Here is a 20871-nt window from a genome sequence, read left to right as displayed (position 1 = left end):
CGGAAATTTCTCCCCAAACAGAATCATTATGGCAACCTGTCATGTAAAAATATCAGGGTGAAGTGCATGGTCAGAAGCAGGAAGGAATATCTAGGAATTCTGCTGGCTCAGTTCTTCCCAAGGCCCATTGTCCTTACACATCCCAAGTAGTCCCAAGGGCTCAGTTTGAGAATAGTCAACAGAGTCAAGGAATCTGGGAGAAAAAATTGGCTCTGATCTTCGATTCATAACAGATTTGAGAACAGTTCAGGTGTTTCATTTCCTTATTTAAGAGAAACAGCTGCCCATGTATCTCTGGGAAAATAACGAAGCCATTGTCATGATTAAAAAAAAAGCCATGGGAATACTTTTAAGTTTCATAAAACACCAAACAAATGATACAACATTTAGACTAAACTTTTATATTTGGAAATCCCAAATCCCCTCATTATATAACCATTTTCAATGGCTTTGTTTAAAAGTCATTATTGCCAAAATTTTAAAAGAACACATACGATTTCATACAAAGATTTATATCCATTTCTAAAAAGTTAACTTTGCTGTGAGCTAGTGAATTACAACTTATTCATTCAAAAAATAATTACTGATCTCCCTGATATGAGGGAGAGGAGATGCAACATGGGGGGTTGAGGGGGTAGGAGAAGAGTAAATGAAACAAGATGGGATTGGGAGGGAGACAAACCATAAGTGACTCTTAATCTCACAAAACAAACTGAGGGTTGATGGGGGGAGGGGGTTGGGAGAGGGGTGTGGGGTTATGGACATTGGGGAGGGTATGTGCTATGGTGAGTGCTGTGAAATGTGTAAACCTGGCGATTCACAGACCTGTACCCCTGGGGATAAAAATATATTATATGTTTATAAAAAATAAAATTTAAAAAAAAATTACTGAGCACTTATTGTTTCTGAAACATTGTGCTAACACAGTAAAGTATATAAAGTTGCCCTGACCCTTGACCAAGATGCAGGAAAGGGAGGGCAAGGTGACAGATTTATAGAGTGAATCTGTTAATTTGCTGTTAAGTATTATAATGGGTCCTCCTTATCATCATTACAGTTTCACCCAAAAATCTATAAGTCAGGTGCCTTTTAGTGGCCTCTCTGTAAATGTGTGATCTCCATTGGTTTTCATTCAGTGAAATGAGCTAAATAACTCACCTGCTCCCTTTTTCTTTCTTTCTTTCTTTCTTTCTTTCTTTCTTTCTTTCTTTCTTTCTTTCTTTCTTTCTTCTTTCTTTCTTTTCTTTCTTTTTTTTCCTACTAAAAAGTAGCTTAACCTGTGAAAATTAGTAATGGTAAACCTCGCTAATAGGGAGTCAAGAGGTTTTGGCAAGGAGAGCTCTCATATCTTTCTACTCTTAGTCAACTGCAGACAGAACAGGAAGAAGTGGACTTGACCTTGCACTTGGATACTACTTTACTATGCCTGCTAAAGAAAGAAATGCTCTCATCTGCCCCTCCCCCATAGTTCAGCCAGTGAAAAGTCACTATGCTTCCAGTTCCTCGTTTATGCCAATGGACTTTCAGTTTATAACAGCCTCTCCAATTTACACTTTTCTCCTTAAAAAGTGTACCTTTCCTTTGTTTCCAGGACTTGCCTACAGTTTTGCCGTAGGTAGTTTGCCCATGATTGCAATTATCTTTTTTTCCTAAATAAACCTATCTTTTGCTGGTAATAAATGGCTGTTTTTGTTTTCAACATTGACAAATCTATTCTAACACCCACTTCTTTCTGTTAAAATTATCTCCTTTTCTTCATTATTTGGTGTTAGCATTGACTATTATGCTTATAGCCCATATTTTTTATTATGTCATCTCAAATAATACTAGGAAATATTCTTAACTAATACTTTTCTGATTTATATTATGAAATACAGTATTTAATTAGGATGTTCCATTCTCTGTAAACAATCACTGGAAATACCACTTGCCAGGACACAGTCTTATTCCATTTAGATCAGGCCAATGTGAGGAAGTAGTAGGAAAGATAGCAGCATATACTTTATATTAAATTTAAACTCAGGATTATAATTTCTCTAAGGGTACACAATGGGATTTGTAAACTGAAGCTTGAATAATAGTTTTGCCTGGATCTGGATAAAGGCATTTTTCTATCATTACAAAAGAAATCAACCAGTAAGGCACATACATTTGATGCATACATAAACCACATTGTTCCAGGAAGGCAGGTGGGAATCAGTACACAGGAATTCTGCAATTCTTAGAAGGCAAGGGCTTACCACTAGCATCCTCAAATCAACAGAATAATTTTCTCATCTTTCTCTGCTAATTGTCCTTTTTTGTTAGGTGACTGGGTATGAAAATACTGGCTTGAAAAGAATTGAATGTAGAAAGTAAGTGTCCAGTTTTTAAATGATTTTTTTTTTCTGGATAGGAACTTATTTTTCCTCAGAAAAGTGATGGCATAAGCCTGAATGTATTTTCACCATTCAAGTTTCCTGCTTATTTATTTATTTTAATTTTTTAAGTTTGTAGTTTAAATTGCAGCATTTACCTTGGTGCAGCACTGCAGAAAATCTCAAATATGGTTGCCAGCTATAGCTTTCAGGCATTAGGGATATTTTTTCCTTGGAACATTCTGACATGACACATCAAGGCAACTTCAGTTAATGGAGAGAGCTCAGGTTGCTTGTGATGGAGATGTATTTGAGGAAGGCTTAGATGCCCATGCTGGAGAAGTGATAGTACCTGACATAGTAATAGTTCTATTGTATGCTGAATAAATTGAGGCCTTTCACATTTCCCTATCCGCTTTAATACTCCAGACTGATTCACTATCTGATTCAAGAGGGAAAAAAGCAAGAGCAGAGCAAGAGGCATATTTACAAATCTTTTCATTTTAAGTCTAAAGCAGCATCAGCTATCCTCGAGATAAACAGTACCACCAAAATGAGTCCATATGCTTCTCACCCTGAGTAAATTGTGTTATGTAACAGTACTCTTCCTTATTCCAAAACTCTAACTACCACTGGAGGAAGCTTGTTTGTATGAAAAAGTGCAATAGATGGAGGTGGATTCCAAAGAAAGCGCAGAATCTTAAGGAGTTAGGATATAATTACTACTAATGTTGGACAGTGTGTACAATAAAAGTACAAATTATTCAGTGCTACCTGAAATGGTTGGCATAAAATTCAACTTCTTACTTGTTATGCCAAAATCTCTTTCCTTCCCACCTCCTTTAAAAGGTGTATGAAAATCAATTATGAAAACCTGTCTTAACCTATTAGTAACTTCTGTCCCAGGAAGTCCATTTTAAAAGCTACAAAAGAAGAATAGATATTAATATAAGAAATTAGAACTAAAGAATAAGAGAAAAAATACGGACATTAAAAGAGCCAAGCTAAAAACAATCAAAAGTTCAGAATTTTTTTGCTGTATGAATTCTAACAGTCACAAAAACCACCAATAAGTCAATGTTTGCAAAATGCTTACTATGGACACTTCGGACTAGACACTGGAAAAGATGTTAAGTAGACCCATACAAGCTCTCAATGAACCCCAAATCCAGAAAATAAGATGACATTTGCTCTAAGTGTCAAATGAAAGATTCATTAATTAAAGAATAAAGGTAGAAGAGATGTTAAAGACCAATCAGTACAACTTCTTCATCTTATGAAAGAGAAAACATGGGAGCTCAGGGAGAAGTCACCTGACAGAAAAGAGGCAGGGACTGAACTGGACTCCAAGTCTTCTGACTCCAAGCCATAAGCATGGGAATATTTTTATATCATTGGCCAACCTTTTCCCCAAAGGAAGTAATAGTTAATTCCAGAAGCAGGGTGGCTGCAATTAATGTGGCTGAGAAATAGTTCCAATTAAACTTTCTTGATGTCATAATAATAGGTCCTGTCTCTTCCAGGAAAGAGTTACTTTGGGAAGGCTTTTGATGGCTTAATACCCCATGTAAAGTAAGTCTTTTGGTAAAACCAACTTACTGAGAAATATTTCTAATACCATAACATAATCATTGAAAAACTCTAGCCAGCCAAGTCTTATAGGGCCCATTGTGTGCTAAATACACTGGTTCTTATCTAGGGAAATAGCAGTGCCCAGGAAGTGACACCTTAAATCCCTGGCAAAACCTTCCCCTTTGTAAGTTCCAATACCACCTCCTGCAGAACCAACCCAAAGGAGCAGCTACATATGCTTCTGATGAGTTCTCCCAGTTGGCTCCTCATCAATAAATCCCCACCTATCACTATAATCTACTTAAGACATTAGTTCAACACATTTTCTAGAGTGTTTTTCTAAGATTTTTGACTGTGACATATATTAGGGAAAGCATCTTACATTGTGATCTATTATACACACATATATATATTAAACTGATACAAAATATGATGCAATGACACTTTACTATGTGCAACACCTTCTGATATTTCCTATTCCTTTCTATTCTCTTTTCTTCCACTTAAGTGAAATACAAATATGGATCACGATACACTAAATTGATTTAGTGACTCTAATAGATCATAACCCATTTGAGAAAGACGGAGAGACCATTCATTCCTTAATTCCACATATGTTTATTGAATGCCTACCCTAGGCCAAGTATTGTTTTAAGTGCTAGGAAAAAACAGCAAATGGAACAATGAAAATTTACATTCTTTTAGGGCTTACATTCCATTACCCTGAGACAGATAATAAACAAGACCAAAGTTATATTATATTGTATATTAGATAATGATGAGCTCTAAGGGGAAAACTGAACTAGAGAGGGAGACTGGAAGCACTGGTTAGGTGCCTGTGGTTTGGGACACAGTGGCCAGGAGAGTCCCCATGAAGAAGTGACATTTGCATAAAAACCTGCAGGAGGTAAGGAAACAAGTCTGCAAGTATCTGAAGAAGAGCTTTCCAGGTGTAGAGAGAGAGACAGGTTGAATCTGAGGTCAAAGGGGTAACAGATGCTAGCTTTGTTTGGTCTTTGGAGATCACTGAATGTTTCTATCCATTAAATTTGGCTTAGATGGGAAGCTGTTGGAGATTTTGAGCAGGTAAGTGATATGATCTGACTTACAAGCTAACAGAGTTACTTTGCTAGGTGGGGTCATTGGTACTGCTGTCCAGTCATAATACCTCCCCTCACAGAGGAATCACAAAGGCCGACAATTCCCTGGTCTCTGCTGGGGACTTTCATTCCTATATAGTGATGTATACCCCCTGATCTGACCATTTTATCATCCCTCCCATCTTCCTCCTGCCTTCTGGAACTTAGTCTATCATTACCAACATTCCCTACCTCCAAAATCTTTTCCCCAAATATAATCTTTAGCTTCTTGCTCTAATCAAAGCTGGCCATCTGCTGATTACACTGCTTTCCTGGCCCTCTCCAGTGCAGACCACTTTGTTCTCCCATTCCTCCTCAACTACTGGACCTGAAATTTTTTTTTTTTTAAAGGAACTGATTATTATTATTTTTTTAAGATTTTATTTATTTATTTGATAGACAGAGACCACAAGTAGGTAGAGGCAGGCAGAGAGAGAGGAAGAAACAGGCTCCCTGCTGAGCAGAGAGCCCGATGTGGGGCTCGATCCCAGGACCCTGGGATCATGACCCGAGCCGAAAGCAGAGGCTTTAACCCACTGAGCCACCCAGGTGCCCCTGGACCTGAAAGTTTTATAGGTGCTATCTACACCCCACAAGAAGTCAAAGATATTGTTTGTCTTCCTTAAAAGCACCTACTCCTTTGAATGTAGGCCATGTACTATGCAAATTAGTCATTTAAAAAAATACTCATTAACAGAACTCAGGATCGATTTCCCCCATTTAACATGGAACTCTCAGTGTGTCAGTGGCCATCACAACTCTTGTCACAGTTTTTCATGACTTTAAATTCCACAGGGTAAATCCATTCTATACTCAGGTTTTGTGGTCTTAGGAACTCATAATGTTTTAAATTCTACATTTGTTTCCCAGTTCAAAATGATCAAATCATAATCATTTTTATAAGTAATAATTTCTTCTCAAAACCTTTACACCACACATCTCTAGAATCCATCTCTTTCCTTTCCAGCTCACTCACATTAAAACTGGGTCACAGGGCACCTGGGTGGCTCAGTGGGTTAAGCCGCTGCCTTTGGCTCGGGTCATGATCTCAGGGTCCTGGGATCGAGTCCCGAATCAGGCTCTCTGCTCGGCAGGGAGCCTGCTTCTCTCTCTCTCTCTCTCTCTGCCTGCCTCTCTGTCTACTTGTGATCTCTCTCTGTCAAATAAATGAGTAAAATCTTTAAAAATAAATAAATAAACAAAAAATAAAAAATAAAACTGGGTCACAGATTGCATTTTTCGAAGATGGCCAGAACCATAGCTCCCATTCCACCTGTTCTTCAGCAGTGTGACTCTGCTTCCTTCTCAACCCTGCCACTCTTTCGAGAGGTGGAGTCCCAATACCCTGTTCTTGAATCTAGGCTAGGCTTTGTGAGTGGCACATAGTAGAACATGGCCGATAGGATGCTATGCAACCACCAGCCCTGCAGTTTTTGCTTTGGTCTCTTGCAACACTTTTTCTTGGAGCCCTGAGTCTTCACATAAGAAACCTGACTACCTTAAAAATACCACACTGGGGGGCACCTGGGTGGCTCAGTGGGTTAAGCCTCTGCCTTTGGCTCAGGTCATGATCTCAGGGTCCTGGGATCAAGCCCCACACCGGGCTTTCTGCTCAGCGGGGAGCCTGCTCCCCCCTCTCTCTCTGCCTGCCTCTCTGCCTACTTGTGATCTCTCTCTCTCTGAAATAAATAAAAAATCTTTTAAAAAATTAAAAAAAATACCACACTAGACAGGACACATTTACATGCTATGTTCAAATTTCCCAGCTGAGATTCTTCTTCAGAAATCCCAGGCTTGGTACCAGCCATGTGAGCAAAGAAATCATCTTAGAAGTGGCTGTTTTAGCCCCACCTGTTCCAGCCTTTGGACTTCAAGTTACCTTCAGTTCAGGCTCTAGACCTTGTGTGGATAGGAAAAACTGACCTCACTGTGCCCTTTCCAAAATCCTAACCTACAGAAACTGTGAACATAATAAAATAATGCTAAATAAATAATAAATAATAATAAAATAAATGATAAAATAAAATAATAGGAAGTTGTTTTACACTACTAAGTCTTGTGGTATTTGTTATACAGCAATAGATAACCAGAATAGACTTCAACCTAAAACAGTTTTCTGATTTCATAAAAAGTCATAATATTTTGACCCTATCAGTTTTTCATTATGATGACAATGGGAAGAAATCCTCATTACCTTTATTGTTTGGCTTCGTTTATGTGGGACAGAGAGTTGACACCCATTAAATAATCCATTTACTCTCCTACATTTTCTGTATTTCCTTGAGCTGGCTTATGGCCATGTGCATAGCTCTGGCCAATAGAATATGATGAGAAGTAACTGTATAGCTTTGAGTACAAGGTAGTTATAAGTAGGTGTGTTTTCTCTAACTGTTCACTTTTCTGTGTACATAGCTGGGACCATAAACTATGAGAAGACAAGATGTTGTACCACAGAGGCATCATAAATCCCTGAATCTCTGCTGTAAGAGAGTTCCTGAGGAAAGCTTCCTGATTCACATTAAACTGTGGTGTAAGGAAGAAATCAATCTTTGTTGTGTTAATCCAACTAGATTTATAGCATTATTTGTTACTGCAGCATGTTTTAGCTGACCTTAACAAGTAAAATCTTCATAATCTGTCATTATGCATACACTTTTTTGCATACACTATAAGCCCCTCCCACCGCTCCCCAGGAGTTTTTTCCTCCAACTAAATTCATGTCAATGACTACTCAACTCTTCCTCCAAGCGGCTAGGGTTGGGGGCGGTTGGGGGCACTGACTCAGCAACCGTGCTGAATTGATTTCTTTTTTAAATTCATGACCGTAAACTTCAAGTAGGTCCTTGTGTTTCTTAGCTGTTCACCTAACTTCAATTTGTTCTCCAATTTCCAAAGCGACTCTTTTAAACTCTCTTCGCTTTCTTCAAATCAACACCTCCTTCCCCAAATTTATGCTCAGCTGATGACTTGCTTTATATTTTACTGACAAAGTTGAAGCCACAGAAGGGAATTTCCACATGCTCCCACCCCCACATGTACCAATCTATCTGGATCTGTCCATATATTTTGCCTTCTCTTTTCTTAACTGTAGATGAGTTGTCTATACTCTTATATAAAGTCAATGACTCTGGCTGTGCGTTGAATCCAGTCCCATCTCTCCTACTCAATGACAGTGTTTCTGCAATTTCTTCCTATCTCTGCTTTACTATGAAACTTTCTGTGCTGTGCATCCCAATTAGCATGCAATCATTATTTCTCTGTAATGCAAAATTCCTTGGAAAAATTATCATTACTCACTGTCTTTGCTTCTTATCCTCCAAACTCTATTGAACCTCTTTAGATTTTTTTTTTATTTTATTTATTTGACAGAGAGAGATCACAAGTAGACGGAGAGGCAGGCAGAGAGAGAGAGAGGGAAGCAGGCCCCCTGCTGAGCAGAGAGCCTGATGTGGGACTCGATCCCAGGACCCTGAGATCACGACCTGAGCCAAAGGCAGCGGCTTAACCCACTGAGCCACCCAGGCGCCCCTATTGAACCTCTTTAAATTACCCTCAGCACTCCTCCAAAGCAACTCTTGTCAAAGTCACCAATGGCCTTCAAATTACTAAATCAAACAACCAATTCTCAGTTCTCATTGGACACAATTGCTTATCAGCTTTTGGAACAGCTGATCTCTAGCTCTTTAGGAAATGCCTTCTTTACTTGGCTGCTGAGACACTATTCTCTTTTAATTCCCCTACTATCTCACTGCTTCATCCTTCTTAATGTCATTTTCTGAATCATCTTCATCTTTCCAATCTCTAAGCTTTGGAATGCTCTAGGGCTCAGATCTCTGACTTCTATTTTCTATCTATATTTATCTTTCTAGTTGATCTTATCAGATCCCATGGCTTTCATTATCAGCTATGCCATGATAAGTCCCAAATTCATATTTCCAGCTCCACCTTACAGATTTTACTTCTTAGCCTGATCTACATATTGTCTTATATAGCTAACCCCCCATTTTCCCACTTGGATACTTAATAGGTACATCTAACCTACCAGATAGAAAGTAAATTGATATTTTCCTTTCTAACTTATTCCTATCATGATCTCCTTAAGATAATGAAGGGCAATTTCTTTCTATTAAATATTTAGTCCTCAAAGTTTGGGATCATCCTTGACTCTTCTTTATCTTATATACTATATCCAGTCCTGCAGCACATCCTGTCAATTTTATTTTCAAATACATATCCTGAGTCCAATCCCTTTTTACCATTGTTTCTGCTCCCATGGTATTTTACATCACCACCATTATAGCCCACGAATTTTTGCAATAACCTCTTACATATAGTCTTTCCATAACCATTCTTGCTCCATTGTAGAATCATTTCCATGTTGTAGCCAAAGATGTGTTTTAAAAAGTAAGGCAGGGGCACCTGGGAGCCTCAGTCAGTTAAGCGTCTGCCTTTGGCTCAAGTCATGATCCCAGAGTCCTGGGATCAAGCCCCGTGTAGGGCACCCTGCTCAGTAGGGAACCTGCTTCTCCCTTTCCTACTCCCCCTGCTTGTGTTCCCTCTCTCTCTCTCCATCAAATAAATAAATAAAATTTTAAAAACCACATAAAACATAAGGCAGATCATACTCTCCTGTTGCAATGCCTCAGATAGCTTTCCATCTAAAGTATTAAGTTCTTTGAGGTGCCTGTGTGGTTCAGTCAGCTGAGCACTGGACTCTTGATTTTGGCTCATATCATGATCTCAGGGTCATGGGATCAAGCCCCTTTGGGCTCCATGTTCAGTGTGGAGCCTGCTTGAGATTCTCTCCCTCTCCCTCTGTACTTTCACTTTCTCTCTCTCTCTCAAATAAATAAAATCTTAAAAAAAGTATTAAGTTCTCAGTGGCGTCCATGACCTGTCTCTACCATCTCTCTAACTCCATCTCATAATACTCAGACAGTTGTCCACTGTGCTCCAGCCACACTCCTTTTATCGTGCTTCCTCAACTTCACCAAGAGGTCCTTCTAAACGCCTTCGCACATTCTCTTTGTCAGAGATACTCTTTTCTCAGGTTGCCACATGACTACTTCTTCACTTCCTTTAGCTCTCTACTTCAATTTCCTTTTTTTTTCCCCCAGAAAGTCTTTTCTCTTACTGCTTACGTTCTTTATCCCTTATCCTGAATTATTTTTTTACTTTATATCGCTTATCTTGTTTATTGTCAGATGCCTCCCCCTTGCAGGCCTAACAATGTAAGATCCATGCAGGCAACCACTTGATCAGTTCAGTTCAATACCTTTTACTCTCGAATACAAAATACATGGAACATATATGTGCTTAATAAATATTTGATTGAATTAATAAATAAATGAATATGGAGCTCAATTTTAGATGATGAACAAAAGTCTCCTATCTGGAAATGCTGGGTTCACCTGAACAAAATAAGTCATGTGGATGTGTCCCTTATCTTTTTTTTTTTTAAAGGTATTATTTATTTGGGGCGCCTGGGTGGCTCAGTGGGTTAAGCCTCTGCCTTCGGCTCAGGTCATGATCCTAGGGTCCTGGGATCGAGCCCTGCATCGGGCTCTCTGCTCAGAGGGGAGCCTGCTTCCCCCTCCCCCTCTCTCTGCCTGCCTCTCTGCCTACTTGTGATCTCTGCCTGTCAAATAAACAAAATCTTAAAAAAAAAAGATATTATTTATTTATTTGACAGACAGAGATCTCAAGTAGGTGGATGGTGTCAAATAGGATGACATGCCTAGCTTCAGGGATAGGTTATCATGAAGATAACTGATTTTCAGTCTTGGAGCACAACCTCAGATAAATCCTTATAGGAAGATAGGAATAGAAATAAGTTTACTAGAAGAGTTGGACTTCTTTCCCTTACGCCCAACTAACTTTAGATTATGCAGTGTTAGCACCATGCAAACTGTAATCAATCAAGGGACTACTTTCAACCAATGCCATATGTACTACTAGAAGATATATATCTGCCAAACTCAGCTTATTGATGCTCAAAATCACGTTCCACCTCATCACCTTCATAGACTTGTGCTCTGCATGCTCTATGCATGAGCATAGACTTGTGCTCTTCATAGACTTGTGATTTTTCTATTCTAAAGCCCCTCTCCCTGTCTCTGTCTCTCTCTCACACACACATGCACATACACACACACTAAAAGCCAACAAAGGAGAATGGAGATTAGAGGTTGAAGGATAACACATATCTTAAATGACTTTATAAAGAAATGATCAAATTCTAACTTCAATTGAAAATAAGATAATTAATACTGTAGGATCTTCAAAATTTAAGATTGAAAAGTCCAAATCCTTGATTTAATATATAAAGTAATGGGACAACGGGACTATATATTGCAGCCCAATAAAACATACAAAGTTAGGGGGAAAGCTGGGATGAAAACTCAGATTTCCTAGCCCTGTGGGATAATCCTTTCATTTCACTAGTTCTTGATCTTCATATCTTTGTTATTACAGATCATTTTACAAACAAAAGAAAGCACAATAAACTACCCCTTGACGGGCCAGATATCTTAGATAAGTATATATTGATAAATTTGTTGTTGTTACGTTTTCAGAACATACCAGAAAAGTTCATTTCCGAATATTTTAAGGACTGAATTCTAAGAATACTGAAGAGTAACCATTCACCAGGCTTCCTAGAGTCTATACCTACACTGTTTAAGGTTGATTTATGATCTTAAAGATCACTGAGACAGAAGAAAAGTGAGAAACGTGTGTTTCAGAATCTGGGCCTTTTCTTCAGTGTTACTGCTTTCAGTGTTATTATTTATTTAAGGGATAAAAACACCACTTTGATTTTGTAGCATCTACATTATAATTCAGCCTCACTAGAGACAATTTTTCTCCTTATTTGTATGGAATGTGCAATGCTATATATTACAGAACTTTCTTGATAAATATTTCCATTACCCAATTAGATTGCCACAGTTTTAGAAAAAGCCCTAGTAGGGTCTAGGTATTTAATTTGTCATTTTGAACAAGCCATGTTTCATTTGTGAACCACAGTGAATGATTCTTAGAAATTTTATGTTGATATTTCAAGTCAAGAGGCTGAGCTCAAGAAACATAACAAGTATAAATGGTTCAAATCTAGACACATCCTCACCACTTGTGCAAACAAATTTTAATGTAGTTATTTGGGAAAAAGAAAAATACTTGTTGTTAAGAAGATGAAGATGCATTTAAAGGTGATATGCAAAATCCAGGCAGACTTTCAATTTCTTGAAGCCAAGGACTGTTTCCTATTTATCACTAAATCCAGTGCACTTAAATCTTGATGACATTTATAGAACATTTACTATATGCTATATAAGCCTTAGATATATTCTACTACATTCAAAAAGCAATTCTTTGAATGTGATAAAATTATGATCCTTATTTTATGCAAGAGGAACCTGAGGTTTACCAAGATGAACTAACTTACTAGGGCCACAAAGAACTTGGGTTTCCAGGTGAAGAAGTTGGACACCAGCAAACCTACACTATAAATCCATTTTGCAGTGTTCTCAAAGATGTTTGTCAAGGTGAAAACAAAAAGGGCCTGGATCACTTAGAAGACTTTCTGACCACATACGTGTGTCTTTTTAATTTAATAATAAAACTATAATTTATAGCTGATTTTAGCATGGGGAGTGAAAAGCAATTACTTTACAGCTGAAAACGCTCCTGCTCATGTCAGTTCACCACCTACAGGCCATTATTATAGCTCATCCTCCAATTCACTGCATGTAGGGATTTAGGGAATTCTATCATGTCTGACAGAACTCTTTTGTAGAACCACAGATATCACCTTATCATGGCTTTTCTGATACATTCCATCAGTCTTGTTGCTGAGCCATCATTCACATTTCTTCCCAGACTTGATCTTCTCTTTTGCAAGAACACACACACACACACACACACACACTCACACACTCATAGAACATTTTCTAGACATTTATGTACATCTGGAGAAAACGTATAAGAAGGGATAATCTTGGCTGAGGATGCTCATTAATTATTCTCACCAGAGATGAAAGAAATTAGGGGATGTATCTTTAAGTGTAGTAGGAAGGTTTAGTTTATATGGAGGTGGGGAAATGTAATATATTTTCTATAAAAACTTTGAAGTGAATTAATAAACCAAGGTTACTGAAAAAGTTTTTTGAAATTAGAATAAATCAGTGGTTCTTCGAATTTTCATCCTATGCTATTCACTCTTCACTATCATCAACTTGAAGATGTTCATGAATATGAACCACAAAATTTGTTCAAAGTAAGTTTTGGATCTCCATAATCCCTGACTTATAATATTTGAAGAAGCAGAGAAGAAAATTCCAATATTGTATAATTTAAACATAACCAAAAGCATTAAATTCTGCAACATAAACGGGAAGATGACTTGGTCAGCCTAGATTTTCCAAAAGGCCCAATCGGGTGAAACAGACGTTACCCCAGGTAAAATGTTACATAATCACACAAACACATCAGTGAAAAGTTAAAACAGATTTCTGCCTGAGAATTCAAGAAATGTACTACCTTGCCCCACATCGGTAAGAATCCAATTACCACAAGGATGGATAGTTACCCATGGCGAAGAATGGGATTCCCAGCAGGGTGGAGTTGTACTTTCCATCAGTGATGAAGAAGATCCCTGCTGCTGTGATGATGGAGATGCACACTGTGAGCACCCCCAGGAGGCCCAGGAAGGGCTTGCTGCGCAAACAGTCCTTCATGGAGCTGGAGAGGGTGGCTGTGGTCAGGATCAGCACAAGGCTCACCAGGACCTTGCTCCTGGCCAGGATGCTGGTCTTATGAAAGTCTCTCCAGAGGCTAAAGGATGCTAAAGAGTAGAGCTGGAGGTCCTGGTGCTCCTCCTGGAGCTTCCTCATGAGCTTACAGAACTCATTCTCCCACTTCTCCCCTATGAGGTCTTGAGTGGCAGAGCCATAGGTCTGGAGGTAGTAGGTGATTTGAATGGCTCTGGCTGACTTGACCCGCTGGTCCTTGCTGTTTGGCACTTCCACTACCCCGCCTAGTTGGTGTCCAATAAAACTGTTCCTCCCATCCTTGAAAACAGAAAAAGGGGAGACTAAAGTTACCAGAGGGATACGCACTTCAAACAACAGATTCTTATTCTAAATGAAAGAACACAACAAAGGCAGAGGGAGGCTCTTGCAATTGCGATCGGATATGGGTGGAGTGGCATGTGAGGATTTTATATTCAACTTTTTGGAGTGCCATGGGATACCATGCAAGATGATCAGGATTAGAAAGATGCAAAGAGTATCATGAAGCTATAGAAGACTAACCACATGCAGAGGAAAAGGTACATAAATATTACTTTGATCTATCCCATCCATATCCCCATTCCCACCATTTCCTTCTGTAACAGTCTACTATAACTCCTATATGCAGGATCAAGTTTGATGACTCAGTTTCAGCCAAAAGCAAAACATGGCATGAGTTAACAACGTTTCAAAAATTAAAATAATAATTCATTTAATAAATACACACTAAACTTTTCATGGTTAACACACACACCTACACCAAGACATGCAAACACACACAAACATCACAAATATCCATACTCTGGGGATACAACCATATATTGCAGAATAAATAGAAGATACTATTTTTTTTACAATTAATATAATAGGGTTGAGAGGTTTTCTAAATATTATGTGAACACCTGTTCATTCATTACATAATTCCCTCCAAAATTGTGCCTCAGGCATTGGTTGATCTTTTCCCCATAGAACACAGTGGACAAATCCCCCAAACAAAACTCATGAGATTTCAGGTGGGGTGGCCAAAAGTCATTTTGGTTTCAGAATTTCACACAATGTAGAGCAGACAAAGTCATATGAGTAGGATATTTATAAGAGAAGCAATCACTTCTCTCTCTCTTTTTTTAAGATTTTATTTATTTGACAGAGAGAGAGAGAGAGAGATCACAAGTAGGCAGAGAGAGAGGAAGGGAAGCAGGCTCCCCGCCTAGCAGAGAGCCCGATGTGGGGCTCGATCCCAGGACCCTGGGATCATGACCTGAGCCGAAGGCAGAGGCTTTAACCCACTGAGCCACCTAGGCACCCCCAATCACTTCTCTTTAAGGTACATTCAAGGTGGACACTGAGTTTCTTAATTCAGAGCAGTAATTCTCAGCCATTGGTGCCCCCTCAGAAAGAAATCCCTGACAGACATCACCAAATTTTCAACAATTTGGGTATTTTCTTTTTGCCGCAACTGTCATTTACTTCCATGGCAATGATTGTCCGACATGATACTGAGCCTGATAGCAGGCTATAAGACAGAGCATAGCATTGAAAATGGGCCGCAGGTACTGTGCAAAATGCAGGCACAAAGGTAAATTTATGCTATAAGGAGAATTTGCATTTGCTACATCAAGCAAGACTTTTATCTCATGAGGATAGAAAAGTGTAGAGTCAGAGCTGGGAACAGTTCTTTCTGGAAAGGTAGTATGGAAGGGCAACGAACCCAGCAGTCTGATAACTGTGGTGATTGTCACAGAACTGTGAGGCACTGTATACTCAACGAGACAGGTGTGACAGTTGTCCTGAAGGAGAACACTTAGGTCTAAGGTACTTGTTCCCATATGTATTTTTAACATGCACTAAAGTAACTGTAATACTTGAAAGTGTGTTGTAAACACAAACAGTTTGAGAAATTTATAGAAATTACCAGTGGTGTAAGAAGGATCATTAAGAATTGTGAGGAAGAAATTTTATAGTCACCTCACATACCCATTTCCCTCCCATATGTTCAATAAAAGCAATTTTTCTATTTAATACAACCTGACCAATTCCAGTTGAACGATATATATTTTTCAAAGATTTTATTTATTTATTTGACAGACAGAGATCACAAGTAGGCAGAGAGGCAGGCAGAGAGAGAGGAAGGGAAGCAGGCTCCCTGCCAAGCAGAGAGCCTGATGTGGGGCTCAATCCCAGAACCCTAAGATCATGACCTGAGACGAAGGCAGAGGCTTTAACCCACTGAGCCACCCAGGTGCCCCAACAATATATTTTTAAATAAGAATTTAATTTGAGTTATTCCCCTTTGCTTGGTAAATCTCCCACTTCCAAGGCATCTTTGTAAATTTTCCATCTTCTTTTCCATATCTATCTATCATCTATCTATCTATCTATCTATCTATCTATCTATCAATCATCATCTATCTATCTAACATTCCAGCTAGAGGTTCCCAATGCTCTCTTTTGAAACCTGTAGGTTTCTTTGATGAGCTGCAAGTGAAAAGATAGGAAAACTTCAAAGAAGGAGTGGGAATCCTGTCCCAGCAGTGACAGACTGGAATATGGTTTCCACTCTAAATAATCTCCATTCTTGTTCCTCAATCAGTCTTGCTTATTTTTGTTTTAAGCTTGGCATAATTTTTGGCTCCACCCCTGTTTCTACTTCTTTGAAATCCTGTCTGTGATGTTGACTTGTGCTTTTGATTATTTGAAAGAGAAAGTATTTTAAAAGCTATATTTATTCACTTAAGAATGTGCAGTTCCATCTGTCTTTACTCATTCCTGTCATCAAAAAGATTTCCCAGGGATCTTTAGCAGCAGAACAAAGATTTATGCATCCCTCAGGCCTCATTTGGAGATTATAGTGGATCAAAGAGGGCGCTGATAATGTGTCTGGACCAAAGTCAAAACTCTACAGAAGGCAATATATAGATTTTTAAATAACTGATCTTTATTGAGTTTGGCTAACTGCTCACCCTCCTTTTGAAGTTGTCTAATTTCCATTTCTCACAAAGATTACTTTATAAAAGATATGCTTTCATCCCATTATATTTAAATGGATGTTACAAATAGAATGAATTTTTCCTCTCTTAATCTATTCTACTTCATGTACCAGAACAAAATAAACAAGGTCTTTAGAAGTCCTTGAACAGTTACCTCTGCTGAAAGGTCCACATTGTGTATAGCCATTGGCCCAATCATCCTACTCAGTATTGTCTGAGAAATATTTGTAAGGTAAAGTTCTACTATTTTGTAAGGGGTGGTAGAGGAGTTTCCCAACTTAACTGATTCATGAGTGTTTCTATGTAGGAGAAACAAAAAATGAATGGAACATTTTTTTTTAAGATTTTATTTATTTGACAGAGAGAGAGATCACAAGTAGAGAGAGAGAGAGAGGAGGAAGCAGGCTCCCTGCCTAGCAGAGAGCCCGATGTGGGACCTGATCCCAGAACCCCGAGATCAGGACCTGAGCTGAAGGCAGAGGCTTAACCCACTGAGCCACCCAGGCAGCCCATGGAACATGTGTTTTAATTATCTTCTGGGCAGAACTTCCTTGGACCTGTCAGGAATCAGGAAGTCATGTGACCTGGGTTGCAGCATGCACCTCACACTAACGTTTAAGAAAGCTTTAGCTGGTTGATTTCCCATTGCAGGTTTCCATTTTATCATCTCTAAAATGAACAGATATGAATATATGAGTAAATGTTTATATAATATTGAAGATATATTTCAGCTCTATTAGTCTATGAAAATACCACCTATAAAGTTACTCTGGTGAGAGCAGAATGCCAGAAATGATATCATTATTATAGAGCCATAAATTGATTACTTTTATGGCATAAAACAATCTCACCAATTGCCAGGAGGACATTTTTGTTTAACAGATGAGCAAACATAGAGGCTCAGAGAAGGGAAACCTGTTAGTCAAAGGGTTCCAACGCAATTCTAATTCCAAATCCAGAACTTTCTAGAATCCTATAGGAGTGATTTCAGAGAAGCCGCTTTAGGTCCTAGTCCCCATTAACTGCTCTTTATGATTAAAACTTATTTCATGTGTAGATCTCTTATTTTCCGGTATTTTACTCTCCATTAAACCAAATGCCTACCATTTCTATTGATTCAGCTTCCTCTTGTTCCAATAAAACCTCCTACACAAATTCCAAAGTTCCTTTAAGCGCAGAAATCCCATTTATGTCATCACGAAGATAAACCTTAAAAATATGACAAAATGGTAACACATCACTTCCAGTGCTCTCCTATTTCAGTGTTTCATTGAACTGAACAGGCATCATTAACAGGGGATGAACTGAAAGCTCCTAACTCATATCCTTGTGCCCACTTCTGCTTTTCTTCAGTCTATTTCTCCACCTTAAAGCCAGAACTCACTGGCATAATTCTAAATGAGGTTCCACCATTTATACTCTTAAAACCTACTGGCTTCCACTTGCATTCGTAATAAAAGAAGAATTCCTTACCATGTCTGCAAGGCCCTGCATGTCCCACTGCTGGCTGAGACTCTGATCTTGTCTCCCACCCCTCTTCTCCCCATGAATTCTGTACCAGTCTTCCCACCTTTATTCCTACTGCTTGAACACACCAAGCTAATTTTCACCACATGGCCTTTGCAACTAATGCTTTCCTCCATGATTCTAAGGCAAGGGCTGCTTCCTCCTGGACGCCTTATCTACCAGAAGACCATTTGAACCACATGATGATCTAAATTATACCTCCTTCCCACACATCACTTTATCACATACTGCTATGTTATCTTTTTCTTCCAAAAGATTTCTATCTGAAGTGATCTTATTTAATCAATCAATTGCTCCTCCACTGGAATGTGTGCTCCTTGAGAGCAGGCACCTTTCCTATCTTGCTCACTGGTAATTTCCCTGTGCCTAGAACACAGCCAGCTATATAATGAACATTCCCTATCGTTTAACTCAGTTCACCTGAGATGTATATAACTAATCTTACATTATTTTTTAAGAGACCATTTTGCTAAGAACAGGAGAAGTAAGAGACAGCTCGAAGTGTCTGAGGACAATAGGGCCTCAGATGAAGAGAGATATATATAGAAACTAGAGGCTGGTGCAGAAACACACACATACAAGTTTTATCCTTTTTTTCCCCTCCAATCCCTTTACTGTAGTGTAACATTTCCCTAAAATATGTTTCCTCTTCCATTTTCACTGCATACCAAACATGTGGAGAGGTTAGTCAACTGACAGAGGGACTTAGTACTTGGAAAAGGGTTGTAGGCGTTGTGGCCTCAGGGCAAAGGACAGCTCAAGGTTCAAGAAACTGACGGAAAGGAGGAAGTCTGAGGCTAGAGAGGAAAGCAGGGCCTTTTCAGGAAGAACCAGCAAAGCCTTATTAAGGAGTTGGAATTAATTGTTCTGTAGTAAGAAACTACTGTGTTTTAAGCAGGGAATGAATGGCGTGCTTTCCTTTTTGGAGTGCTCTCTCACTGCACTGTGGCAGATGACTTAGCAAGTCAGGGTGACTTGAAAGGAAAGAGCTCCATTAAGAAGTCCCTGCAGCATTTCAGGTTCTTGATGCAGCATGAAAAAAATGTCAGCTGAGGCCGTCTGTGGTAGGTGAATTGTTCCAAGGTGAATCAATGCATTTACAGGTCATGAGGCTACCTCATAGCCAGGAAGCATCACATCATACTCTCTCTCCAGAAGCAGTAATGTTAGGGGAAAAAAAAAAAAAAAAAAAAAATCTTGGGTTCTTCAGGTCTTATTTCATTTACGGTTACTACTTTGTAGCTCTTGAAAACTACCGCCCAGTCTAAAGCTCTACAGTGGAAAAGGAAATTAAAACCCTGAGACAAGATCAAAGAATAAATTCTTCAAGCGCTAGGAGAGGAAAGAGACATTAATGTCATAAACCATTGTGCAAAGAAAAAAAAAATTCAATGAAGCTTTGAAATTATAGGGGAGTAAGTGTCCTATCTGCTCGGTGTATGTACTAGGTTGCCATTAAGATACTTTCTGTGATTGCAAGATAATTTAGCTGCAGAGCTTCTGTCCAAGACAATCGCATTTCAGATTTCATTGATTTTCAACGAGGTCGACACGGCAAGGATATTGGAAACTTTTAGATCGTCAGTCTTTTACTGCTGAAAAGAAAATCTACCTATCTATGTATAATAGACAGGGACATTTCTGAAGGAATGCTAAAGTTTGTTGTTTTGTTTGCTTGTTTGTTTAAAAAAGACTTTCCCTCCTATTTATTTCCTAACTTAGATCCCTTTGTTTTTTTCTCAAACATTGTAGGATAAACTATGATTAAATGAAATCATCGGCTATTTTGAATTTCCTCATCAGAGCTTCATGTTTAGTAGAAACAAGCAAATAATGAGAAAGCAGTTCCTATATGGTATTTAGTTAAAGAAAAAAGAATCGAAACTTATTTTTAAAATGAAGGCTTTAGGGTGTCTCGGTGGCTCAGGTCATGATCTCAGGATCTTGGGATGGAGTCCCACATCAGGCTCTCTGCTTAGCGGGGAATCTGCTTCTTCCTCTCACTCTCACTCTGTGTTCTCCCTCTCTCTCAAATAAATAAATAAATAAATATTTTTAAAATGAAGACTTAAAAGCATTAAAATGCCCTAATAAAGAATAAGTTGAATTTCTTATAAGGACACATTACTCAACTAGGAGAGCGTAGTAGTGTATTTTAATTTTTTTTCAAATAGGAAAAGTTAAAAAAAATAAGCTTTATGTTGTTGAAATGAAATGCAGACTTTAGCCAGCCAGAATATAAAAGAACATTAACAATGCATTCTAGCATATCACTTTCTAACACATGTGACAGACTTAGTTTTAAGATTTAAGAACTTTCTTTGCATCATCCTAGGTAACTCTTCCTGTCATTCTATGAGAAAGTGCTATGCTGTAGTAGTCTCAAGTCACCAAGGAGGACACAGGCACCTCAGGGCAGGGGGAGATAATGTCAGCTTATACAACTACTAAGTGGCATAGCCAATCACTTATTCCTCTTTCTGACTCGAACGTGTATGTT

At 38.6% G+C, this 20871-nt stretch overlaps 1 protein-coding gene across 1 annotated transcript in view; it reads right to left on the bottom strand.

The window, feature by feature from the left end:
* The window catches only part of PTCHD4 (patched domain containing 4), a 175847-nt gene that overhangs the window by 109405 nt on the left and 45571 nt on the right, over window positions 1-20871 (bottom strand). Inside the window, exon 2 of the mRNA XM_047734241.1 lies at window positions 13656-14136. Within this exon, the coding sequence (XP_047590197.1) occupies window positions 13656-14136 (481 nt within the window). The remainder of the gene's footprint in view (window positions 1-13655; window positions 14137-20871) is intronic.

Source organism: Lutra lutra, chromosome 6 (assembly GCF_902655055.1).
Source record: "Lutra lutra chromosome 6, mLutLut1.2, whole genome shotgun sequence".
Classification (NCBI taxonomy): domain Eukaryota; kingdom Metazoa; phylum Chordata; class Mammalia; order Carnivora; family Mustelidae; genus Lutra; species Lutra lutra.
The sequence above is the reverse complement of the archived record's forward strand: the minus strand, read 5'-3'. Positions and strand labels throughout refer to the sequence as shown.